The sequence below is a fragment of the Eriocheir sinensis genome, chromosome 13 (genome assembly GCF_024679095.1).
Source record: "Eriocheir sinensis breed Jianghai 21 chromosome 13, ASM2467909v1, whole genome shotgun sequence".
Lineage (NCBI taxonomy): Eukaryota > Metazoa > Arthropoda > Malacostraca > Decapoda > Varunidae > Eriocheir > Eriocheir sinensis.
Genome location: NC_066521.1, coordinates 704,144 through 716,342, shown reverse-complemented (window position 1 = coordinate 716,342; position 12,199 = coordinate 704,144). Strand labels below are relative to the sequence as shown.

The following is a 12,199-nucleotide window of genomic DNA, read 5'->3' as shown; positions in this document are numbered from 1 at the left end:
GAAAATCAGCTGAGTACTAAGGAGTTGAAGGGAAATAAGTGCAAGAAAATGTGTACTCCATAGAACACTTAACTTTGATTTTCGTATGTGTAATGTTACATCATTGTTACAATTTTATGCTAGTGTGATGCAGAATTTTCTCAGGAAGATGATGGTGGTCTCAGTTTTTCTTAAAAATGAATGTTGGGGTCAGGAAACAAGGTGGGAGTGAGGTGTGTGAAGTCGTCGGTGTTGGAGCATCTGGATACACCCACGACCCAGGCCGGCGTCACTCAGCACAATACAGGGACGCGCACTCTAGTATGTAAGTCTGTGGTCGTATGTATCTGACGCTGTACGGGTTAATCATTCTTTCTCTTCCTCTTTTAACTCCCTCCCAACCATTTTTTAGCTCTTTTCTTTCCTCATCTCCTCCCTTATCCCTCCGTTTCTAACTCAAACTATTTTTTTTTTATTCTCCCTCTCTTCCCTCACTTTCCCATCCCTTTCCTTCTCCCTCTCTATCTCCCACACAACTATTCTTTTATTCTCCCTTTCTTCCTCCCCTCACCTCCCCTCTCCTGTTTCCCTCCCTCTCTATACTGAAACTTTTCCTTTTTCTCCTTCATTTCCCATCTCTCCTCCTTTCCCCTCCGTTTCTTCTCCCTCTCTTCCGTCCTTCACTTCCATTTTCCCCTCCCTCTCCTTCATCCGAACTACTCTCTCTCTCTCTCTCTCTCTCTCTCTCTCTCTCTCTCTCTCTCTCTCTCTCTCTCTCTCTCTCTCTCTCTCTCTCTCTCACGCTTGGCCACGCGCGTTTGGTCACGTGATCATAACAAGTGTCTCGGGGAACTATCGTCTACTCTCGCTTGTCTAGACTGAGCTGGTGGTTCCTGTTTTGCCGTAACCTTGAGTGTGTGTGTGTGTGTGTGTGTGTGTGTGTGTGTGTGTTACGTGCTCAAGCTCCCCAATTGTTGTTTCGATTCTGAGTTCAAGGTTTTCGTCTTAATGTAGCCTTGTGTGTGACTTACCTTAAATCAAGTACTGTTCCGCGTTTTTCGATGCTGAGTTGGCTGTTCTCTGTTAATTAAAGTAGCATTGTATGTCTGTTTCTCCAGTGATAACGATAGCGAGTGTACCGTTCTCAGCTTGTTTTGTCGCTGAGACGGTGGTTTCCTGTTAGGCTGTTACAGCATTGTGTGTCTGTGTCTACTGAGCTAAATTATCTACCTGCAACAATAAACTATCAATCAATCAATCAATCTACTGCTCTGCCTGTTTCGACGCCGAACTGAAGATATTCGTCATGATGTCGCCTAGTTTGTGTACCCATGTTAACTCAAGTACTGTCTAGCATGTTTCGCCGCGGAGGAAGAGGTTCCCCTGCTAACGTAGCCTTCTGTGCCTCCCTCAGGGCCTCTGTCGACGGTGGACGCGGTGGACGGCACGCCAGAGCACCTCCCCTGCCTGGCCGCCCACAGCAGGCCCGGCGACGCCCCCGTGCTGGTGGTGTGGTGCAGGGACGGCTCGCGTAGGCATGTGAGTACCCGGGAGTGTTTTTGTTCCATATTGTTTCTCTTGTCTGCAGGTCTCCATAATGGTTTGGGTGTAGCACGGTAGGCTGTCCTCTTCTTGTTTCGTGTGCACACCTTAATGGTGTGTGTGTTCAGGCCTGTAAGAACAGTAGGTAGGCTGTTCTCCTTTTAAAGATTTGTGTAGGACTTATTGTTTTGCTGCAGGCTGTAGCATAGGTAGATAGGCTGTTCCTAATGTTTTGCGTGCAGGCGGTTTTAGTTTTCTTATGCTTTGTGTGCAGGCCTGTAGCAGACTGTTATGTGTGCAGGTCTATAAATAGGGTAGGCTGTTCTTGTAATGTATTGTTTGCAGGCCTCAGGGAGTAGGCAGGTTGTTTTAGGGCGACACAGTAATATCCATGTCTTTGTGTGGGAGCGGGGCGGAGTGAGTGGGGATGTCACGGTAGTCTGGGATGCTGGGCGTGATCAAGAACGGAAAGCAACTACCACCAATCTTAACAAAGAGAACAGAGTTAACAGTGTAGGACAAGCCTCAGCAAGATTTACTATATTTAAGGTGACTGCGTCCTTGTGGTCTTATTGTACTGCTCTCTTTAAATTCTTATGCTGTTCATTGCATGATAAAACTTAACTTTTTACCTGTTTTGTGTTTCTTGTGGTCTTGTTTTGAGTTATTACAGGTGTTTATTCATCGCAGTTGTTATCGCATTTGTTACTATCATGGTTGTTATTATTGCCGCAGTCATCACTATTACTGTCGCAGTTATCATCATCGCACCAAAACTTTCCGGCCTTCAGCTGCTTGGCGTTTCCTTTGGTTTCGTTGGACATTTCTTTCCTTACATCGTTTTATGCATTCGTTGCACAAACACTAACCTGCCTTCATCTGCTTCTTGTTTTGTTGTACTACAGCTTTTTCCTTATATCTTCCTTTACATCAATTTTATTGCACCAAAACATTTCCTGCAAACACCCGTTCAGTGCCTACTGACCTCAGCGGCGGCCTGTGCTGACTGCTGACAGCTGAACCGTGGCGCGAGGCGTGGACTGAGCGTGTGCTGCGCAGGTGTATAGGTATCTATAGGCGCCGTACACTGAGTTGACCTGAAGCACCGTCCCTCTTCCATAGCTACGGGAGGTGTTTGGTTGGATCAAAGGAGCTTGGAGTTAGGAGTCAGTGTTGCCATGTAGAGAGGGTGAGGGAGGGAGGATTCTGGACAGTGGTGGGCACCGCGAAAAGTTAGCTTCGCTAACTGGTGATCCCCTAACTAAAAGTTAGCATCGCTTACGCTAAACCGCTAAACTGATAAGGAAATTAGTGGATGCTAATGTCAACCGCTACCTTTTTTATATTGATTTAGCTTCGGCTTAGTATTTTGACTCTAAAACCCTTAAAACAGGCGTATATAGTGACCTGAAATTTCAGTATGTTGTAGCTTATAGTTAGTTAGCCCAACAGCCCAATAGCCCAACAGCCGAATAGCCCAAGCCCAACAGCCCAATAGCCCAACAGCCCAACAGCCCAATAGCCCAACAGCCCAATAGCCCAACAAGAAACAGCAAGAAGAGAAAGAAGCCTCCAGTTTATCCTAAATCCGTATATTTTAAACATGATTTCCCATAATTTTACGCATTTTTACATTTTTCATAACTGACACTTTTATTTTTATTATTTTAAGCTTATTTCTTGTCAGGTGGAAAATGTCGAATTTTATTATTAAATCTCGATTTCAAAGAGTTGGAAATGGAAGATGCATTACCCTAAAACACCAAAGTTTCCTAATAATTGTCCAATTACCCAACTTTAAGGCGTGATTTGCCCACAAGTGGAAGCCCTGGAATTATTGCGCCAGGTGGCTCAACAGTCTGCCCACAACGGACAAGAACAAACCTGTATGAATTTTTAGTGGACTTCAAGTTAGCCGAGGAGGCAGGGTTGCCAGGTTTGTCCTTTTAAGGACAATATGTCCTTTTTTGAGCCTGTTTGTCCTTAAGTTTCTTTGAAAAAAAGGACAGTCAAAATCTGTCCTTTTTTGTCCTTTTTTTCAGCAGAATTTATTTATTTTTTCATTGTGAACCACGGATCCTGTCAAACCTTCAAACATGCAGTCAACAAATTTGTTTCTGCAGCTTCCTATCTTTTCTTATTGTTTTATAAGTAACCGGCAACTCTTGAAAAAGCGCGGATCCTGTCAAACCTTCAAACATGCAGTCAACAAATTTGTTTCTGCAGCTTCCTATCTTTTCTTATTGTTTTATAAGTAACCGGCAACTCTTGAAAAAGCGCTCCGCCGCTGTCTGCAACCTAAGTGCAGAGAGGAACAAGCAATCCAGCAACGCTGCCGTGACTTCATGTATGAGGCAGTAAAACAAATTGACAAAAGAATTGACAATACAAACATGAAGATGAACTACATAAAATATCTTAGTCCAGAGAAGTGTCTCAGCCAGGTTAGGCCAAAATTTACTGATCTCCCTTTAGAAAAACTGGCAAGAGCAGAGAAATTTGATGTTCATAAAGTTGCAAACCATATGAACGTATAGCTGTGAAAACTGATTAGGAAATTAGTGGATGCTAATGTCAACCGCTAACCGCTACCTTTTTTTATATTGATTTAGCTTCGGCTTAGTATTTTGACTCTAAAACCCTTAAAAACAGGCGTATATAGTGACCTGAAATTTCAGTATGTTGTAGCTTATAGTTAGTTAGCCCAACAGCCCAATAGCCCAACAGCCGAATAGCCCAATAGCCCAACAGCCCAATAGCCCAATAGCCCAACAGCCCAACAATAGCCCAATAGCCCAACAGCCCAATAGCCCAACAGCCCAACAGCCCAATAGCCCAATAGCCCAACAGCCCAATAGCCCAACAAGAAACAGCAAGAAGAGAAAGAAGCCTCCAGTTTATCCTAAATCCGTATATTTTAAACATGATTTCCCATAATTTTACGCATTTTTTACATTTTTTTCATAACTGACACTTTTATTTTATTATTTTAAGCTTATTTCTTGTCAGGTGGAAAATGTCGAATTTTTATTATTAAATCTCGATTTCAAAGAGTTGGAAATGGAAGATGCATTACCTAAAACACCAAAAAGTTTCCCTAATAATTGTCCAATTACCCAACTTTAAGGCGTGATTTGCCCACAAGTGGAAGCCCTGGAATTATTGCGCCAGGTGGCTCAACAGTCTGCCCACAACGGACAAGAACAAACCTGTATGAATTTTTAGTGGACTTCAAGTTAGCCGAGGAGGCAGGGTTGCCATGTTTGTCCTTTTAAGGACAGTCTGTCCTTTTTTGAGCCTGTTTGTCCTTAAGTTTCTTTGAAAAAAAGGACAGTCAAAATCTGTCCTTTTTTGTCCTTTTTTTCAGCAGAATTTATTTATTTTTTCATTGTGAACCACGGATCCTGTCAAACCTTCAAACATGCAGTCAACAAATTTGTTTCTGCAGCTTCCTATCTTTTCTTATTGTTTTATAAGTAACCGGCAACTCTTGAAAAAAGCGCGGATCCTGTCAAACCTTCAAACATGCAGTCAACAAATTTGTTTCTGCAGCTTCCTATCTTTTCTTATTGTTTTATAAGTAACCGGCAACTCTTGAAAAAAGCGCTCCGCCGCTGTCTGCAACCTAAGTGCAGAGAGGAAACAAGCAATCCAGCAACGCTGCCGTGACTTCATGTATGAGGCAGTAAAACAAATTGACAAAAGAATTGACAATACAACCATGAAGATGAACTACATAAAATATCTTAGTCCAGAGAAGTGTCTCAGCCAGGTTAGGCCAAAATTTACTGATCTCCCTTTAGAAAAACTGGCAAGAGCAGAGAAATTTGATGTTCATAAAGTTGCAAACCATATGAACGTATAGCTGTGAAAACTGATAAGGAAATTAGTGGATGCTAATGTCAACCGCTAACCGCTACCTTTTTTTATATTGATTTAGCTTCGGCTTAGTATTTTGACTCTAAAACCCTTAAAAACAGGCGTATATAGTGACCTGAAATTTCAGTATGTTGTAGCTTATAGTTAGTTAGCCCAACAGCCCAATAGCCCAACAGCCGAATAGCCCAATTGGGGAGCAGAGTTTCCTAGCTCAGAAATACCAACAGATCCAGTTAGTTTTTGGACACATGTTCTAAATTATGAGAATGCAATTGGAGAGAAGTGTTACCAAGAACTTGCAATTATTGCACTGAACTCATATTGCATTCCTTTAAGTACAGCCTTTGTTGAAAGGGTATTCTCACACGTCACTAATGTAAAAACTAAGGCCAGAAACAGATTAAGCACTAGTTCTCTCGAATCTATTTTAAGAGTTCGGACGCACTTACACAGCAAAGATCGAAGTCTGCTGTCGTAACTTCAAAGTCACAGAGAAAATGCAAGCACTTTTCACAAGCCAGATGTACCGCAGCACAGAGAAGGCAGCAGGTGGAACAGGACAGGTAGACGAACAGGCTGCAAGTACCTCAGTAGCTTCAGATGAAGGAGATTCCTTTGAAGAAATTCTCACGATTGAATATTAAAATAAAGGTATGTAGAAGTTCATAGGTGTACTAGCTACTTACGCCTTAATGTTGATAAATTTCATACACCCCTGCAGGCTCTCTCTCTCTCTCTCTCTCTCTCTCTCTCTCTCTCTTATATATATATATATATATATATATATATATATATATATATATATATATATATATATATATATATATATATATATATATATATATATATATATATATATATATATATATATATATATATATATATATATACACTTTGTTTTGCTGTCCTTTTTGGAAGCAAATGTCCTTTGAAGCATGTCTGTCCTTTTTTCATGTGCAGTGTCTGGCAACCCTGCGAGGAGGAACTACACTTCAGTGGACCGCCAGCACTCCTCGGGCGAGCAGCCGGGGGGTCCTTCTGCTGCGGCGTGGTTGACCCGCCTGGTCATCCTCGCTTAGGGCCCCACCGCGGCAGTCAAGTCGATCGGTCGGCTGCTCGCCCGTGCACCGCTACAGTGTCTGCTGGGCGCCTGCCCAGAGAGCCCGTGCCTCCGTCGCTGCTCGCCGGCTGTTACCCGTGGCTGTGGCGGCGGCGGAGGCGTCCCATCGAGCTTGCATTGCTCGCCCATACGAGCGGGCTGCTCCTGAGCCAGAGCTCGGAGGGCCCGTTCCTCCGTCGCTGCCCCCCGGCTTGTACCCGTGGCTGAGGCGGCGACGGAAGGGTTCCCCCGCCCGCCGCACGCCCGCGGCGGGTTCCCCACTGCGACGGGCCGTCCACTGTGACAACGGCCCGTTCCCCTTTAGGGGGTAAACCTTCAACAACAACAACAACAACTACACTTAGCGAAGCTAATTGGCCCGCTAACTCTTTCCAAAGTTAGCGAAAACGCTAATCAGCTAACGAAAAAGTTAGCTTCGCTAATTAGCAGTTAGCGGATTAGCGGAACCGTGCCCACCACTGATTCTGGACCAATTTACTATCCATTCCAGACCCTATGACATACCGTTTTTCGCAAATATCTTTCAAACGAAGACTCGGATCAGCATGGGGCTTTGGCACAGATTGTTTCACACACTCCGCTAATTTTTGACGCTATTGTGCATTGCCAGATGCGATTATTTATGGCGTTTACTCTTGACTGTGATGGCAAAACCTGCGTGAGACACATTCGAACAGGTGAGGCGTGACGTATTTGTGACGTGTATCCACCACCTACCTCCACCCCTGGTTTCGCCAACTCCCATCCCTCCCTTTCCCTCCCTCCTACCCTCCTCCTTCTCCCCCGCCCTCTCTCTCTCTCCTAGTTCTTAATAGGGCAAACTCAACAAAATCTCGCTCTAATGGCGGTGCCTAACACGCTGAATTATGAGAGTAACATCAGACGAAAATTCTACTCCTCTCGTATTCTCCCTCCTTCTCCCTCCCCCTCCTCCTTCTCTCTCTCTCTCCCTTCAGCGTTCATCGTTTACGTAGGAGGAGGAAAGGAGGAGGAGGCGATAAAAAGAGGGGAGGGGGGGCAGGAAAAAGGAGAGGGCAGAAATCGGTGGGGACAGAAGTTATCCTGGGGAAATCGTAAAAGAAGGAATCAAATGCGTTATATTATTTCGTTTCAAGGACGCGAGGGTTTGGAATTCGGCGTGTAATAGAGAAGTGTTAGGAGGGAGGAGGAAGAGGATTGAGGAGGAGGAAGAGGAGAAGAGGAGGAAAAGGACGAGGAGGAGGAAGAGGATCGAAGGAGGAGGAGGAGGTAAAGAGGAAGGATGAGAAGGACAGAAGGGGATGAAAGGAAGATAAAAGTAAAGGAGGAGTGGAGGAGGAGGAGGAGGAGGAGAAAGAGGAGGAAGAGGACAAGGACGTGAGGGAGGAGTGGGAGAAGGAGGAGGTAAGAGGAAGGGTGAAGATAAAAACAAGAGAGAGAAAGTGATGAAGAGAGAGAGATAGAGAAATAAAGAGAGAGAATCCTAGAGAGAATGAATGACGGAGAGAGAGAGAGAGAGAGAGAGAGGTTGAATTTCACTGGTCGGAAACTCATTTCTCTTCCTTTCTTTTCCATTTGCCATTTCCTCCTTTTTGCTTTTTTTCCCTTTTCTTTCGTCAATTTCCTCCTTGTCCTTTTCTTATCCCATTTCTTTTCTTTACTTTCGTTTTCTCTCCATTTTTTTATTCTTTGCCTCTTTTTTCAATTCTTTCTCTCCAAGTTTTCTTTGCCCTTTTCTCTCTTTCCTTTCCTTCTTTTTTACTCTATATTTCTCCCTCGCCTATTGCATGTTTCTCTATCTTTCACGCTCTCGTTTATTCTTTCGTTTTTTCTTTTCATCTGTTTTCATTCCCTTTCCATCTTACTTGTTTATTCTCTCCTCCTTTATTTTCCTTTTTTCTCTTCTCTTCTCCCTGCCTTCGTTTCTGTCTCCTCCGCCTCCATCTCCTCCTCCTCCTCCTCCATTCGCTCCCCATTTTATTTGTTTATTCTCTCCTCTCCTTTATTTTCCTTTTTTCTCTTCTCTTTCTTCTCCCTGCCTTCGTTTCTGTCTCCTCCGCCTCCATCTCCTCCTCCTCCTCCTCCATTCGCTCCCCATTTTACTTGTTTATTCTCTCTTCTCCTTTACTCTCCTTTTTTCTCTTCTCCTCTGTCGTCCTTCCTCCCTGCCTTTCGTTTCTATCTCCTCCTCCGCCTTCTTTTCCATCACTACAATTTGTCTTCCCTGTCTCCTCTTTCCTCCCATTCTCTCTTATTCTCATTTTCCTCTCGTTTCTTCCTGTCTCCTCTTCACTCGTTCCATTTTTTCTTCTCCACTTCCTCTTCCTTTACATTTACTCAACTCCCTGTCACTTCTGCCTCTCGCCAAACACTCTCTCTCTCTTCTCTCCTCTCTTCTTTTTTCTCTTCTCTTTATTCTCCTTTATATCCGATTGTTGTTTCTTCTCCTTTTTTCCGTTTCATTCATATTTATCCTTATTCGGCTATTCTCCTCCATTCTCCTTCCATCCCGCTTCTTTCTTCTTTCTTCCTCCTCCTCCTTCTTTTCTACCTCCTCATCTTCATTTTTCTCTTCTCCTCCTCATCTTCATTCTTCTCTTCTCCTCCTCATCTTCATTCTTCTCTTCTCCTCCTCATCTTCATTCTTCTCTTCTCCTCCTCATCTTCATTCTTCTCTTCTCCTCCTCATCTTCATTCTTCTCTTCTCCTCCTCATTTTTCTTTTTCTCTACCAGCCTCCTCCTCCTCCACCTCTTCCTCCTCCTCCTCCTCCTCCTCCTCCTCATCTTCATTCTTTTCTTCTCTACCTCATTTTTCTTCTTCTTTCCCAGTGTCCTCCTCCTCCTCCTCCTCCTCCTCCTCCTCCTCGTCCTCCTCCTCCACCTCCACCTCCACCTCCTCCTCCTCCTCCTCCTACGTGGGCCCCGACGAAAACAACAAAAACATAAAGAAAATAGGAATTGAGTTCTCCGCACGCTCTGACCTTTCTTTAAAACTTTCTCTTAAGCAGTGGTCGAAGAAGTAGTAGTAGTAGTAGTAATAGTAGTAGTAGTAGTAGTAGTAGTAGCAGTGTTAGTTGTAGGCGTTTTATTGTAGTTTACGTTATTATTATTATTATTATTATTATTATTATTATTATTATTATTATTATTATTATTATTATTATTATTATTATTATTATTATTATTATTATTATTATTATTATTATTATTATTACGCCTCGTTCTCCTACTCTTACATATCTTCAAATCCTCACACTTCTCCTTTTCCACCATCTCCTCCTCCTCCTCTTCTTCCTTCTGCTGCTTCTCCTCCTCCTCCTCCTCCTCCTCCTCCTCATCGTCCTTCGCATCCTCTCCCCCTCACATTCTCGTCGCACGAAGCCAAACACTTCTTCTTCAATCGAGTTGTTAATGTTTGGAACTCTCTACCCTGTGATGTCGTTGATAGTACAACAGTTACGGCCTTCAAGAATAGATTAGACAAGTATTTTAAATCCAACCAGCAACTGAGATATTACTCATTGTCGTAATAACGTTAAGTTCTTTCGAATACTGGTGTCCTTGTCCGTTTTTATCGCCCGGTTAGTGGTAGCAGTAATGGTAGTTCTTTCCTCTTTCTTACATAATTTCCATGCAGTTTTTCCATGCTGCGTGGTTCTTTTTCCTTTCATGCCAGCTTTGGCTGAAGGGATGGAGCCTTGCCTTGCTGTCCTTCATCTTCCACCTTTGATTAGATAGTTAGTGTAGCTTGTCACAAACAGCCTCGAAGGACCATCAGGTCTGCTGTTGTTTGTTTTTACTTTGTGTTGTGTTCCTTCCCCTCCTCCTCCTTCTCTTTCTCCAAAAGACAATGTATATTTTTGAGTTGATGGCCTTCGCATTAGTTACTTCTGCAGGAGGGTTCCAACAGTGGCAAAGAACTTGTGTTCCTTTGTGTTCCTCCTCCTCCTCCTCCTCCTCCTATTTCCTCCTCCTCCTCCTACTCCTCTTCTCATCCCTGGAAGCTATGATAAAAAGGCCAAATGGAAAATATTCGCAGTTTCGACATGGCGAAGTTTGTGTGCTTGTGAAATTAAGAGGAAAAGATGCCGAAGCTATTTTCCTTGTGGCGCCTCTGTGTGTGTGTGTGTGTGTGTGTGTGTGTGTGTGTGTGTGTGTGTGTACCCAAGTCGTTCCCTTTCAGCCTCGTCTATCTGTCTCTATCTATATCTGTCAGTCTATTTGTCTGTCTGTCTGTGTGTCTTTCTCTCTGCCTATCTGTTTGATACTCTCTCTTTCTGTCTGTATATCTGTTTGTCTGTTTGTCATTTTGTTAGTATAAATCTGTTTCTGTCTTTGTTAATTAAAAATGACTGCCTAATTATTTCTTTATTTCTGTCTGTTTGTCTTTGTCCTTCTGTCTGTTTCTTTTTTTTTTTTTGTCTGTCCACCAAAATTTGTCAGTCTGTTTTATTTTTTCTGCCTGTTTGTTCATCTATCTGTCTTTGTGTCTACCTCTGTGTTTGTGTATCTTTGTGTTTATGGAGATGTACTCAGTTTGTCTTTTATTTCTTCATTCTGTCTTCCTATCTCTGTTTTTCGGTCCATCTGTCTCTGTCCGTGTCTTCCTGTCGGTCTGTTTGTCTGTGTTTGTCTCTCGTACGGTTTATGGACGTCGGTATTTACACATGAATAGGTCTTTTTTTTCTTCTTATTTTTATCCATCTTCCTCCTCCGCCTCCGCCTCCTCCTCCCACTCCTCCTCCTTCCTTTCCTCCTCTCTCTTCGCTTCCTCCTCCTCCTCTTCCTCTTCTTCCTCTTCCTGAGATAAGCAGCGTGGTTCGTGGAAAGACATTTTTTCACATATCTTCGTTTATCCAAAGCTTATCGTTCAAAGGGAGGAAGAAGAGGAGGGGGAGGAGGAGGAGGGAGGAGGAAAAAGGAATAGTTATAATACGGAGAATGACATGGAGAAAGGGAGGAAAGAAGATTAGAAAGAGGGATAGAGAGGAATGAGGAGGAAGAGAAAGAAAAAGAAAGGGAGAAGGACGAAGGGACGAGGAGGAGGAGGAGGAGGAGGAGAAGAAAAGAGGAAAGAAAAGAGAGGAAGAGAAGGGAAGATAGTGTTTGATGTTTTGCATTGATTATATTAGAGGAACGCACGCATAGGCAGAGAGAGAGAGAGAGAGAGAGAGAGAGAGAGAGAGAGAGAGAGAGAGAGAGAGAGAGAGAGAGAGAGAGAGAGAGAGTCGGAGTTAATAAAAGATAAATGTCACTTGTTTTTGGACTCCACCCAGCTCCCCTCCTTTCTTTCCCTCCCTTCTCTCTCTCTCTCTCTCTCTCTCTCTCTCTCTCTCTCTCTCTCATCTCGCTCAAGCCTTCGCTCGGTATCGGAGTGATGTGAGGCATATAGATTTTCTTTTTATCTTCTTTCTCCTCGTTTCTACATCGGTTTAAAGAGCGGAGGAGAGAGAGAGAGACGAGTTAAGCAAAGTTTACAGAGTTTATGTATATATAGGAACGAGACGTATGGATTTCCTCAACTTTTTTCGCTCAAACGTTCTCTCTCTCTCTCTCTCTCTCTCTCTCTCTCTCTCTCTCTCTCTCTCTCTCTCTATTTCAACCCTTTGCCCAAACGTCTCATTTAAAGGTTTCTGTCGAAGTGGCACTGAAACGTTCTGACACAAACGTTCTCTGTGTTGTGTCTGTGTGTGTGTGTG

The 12,199-nt window shown here is 43.5% G+C and overlaps 1 protein-coding gene across 1 annotated transcript in view; it reads left to right on the top strand.

Annotated features, from left to right (window-relative positions):
* Window positions 1-12,199, top strand: part of LOC126997850 (uncharacterized) — an 86,312-nt gene that overhangs the window by 2,347 nt on the left and 71,766 nt on the right. The window contains exon 2 of the mRNA XM_050859063.1: window positions 1,394-1,518. Coding sequence (XP_050715020.1) covers window positions 1,394-1,518 — 125 coding nt within the window. The remainder of the gene's footprint in view (window positions 1-1,393; window positions 1,519-12,199) is intronic.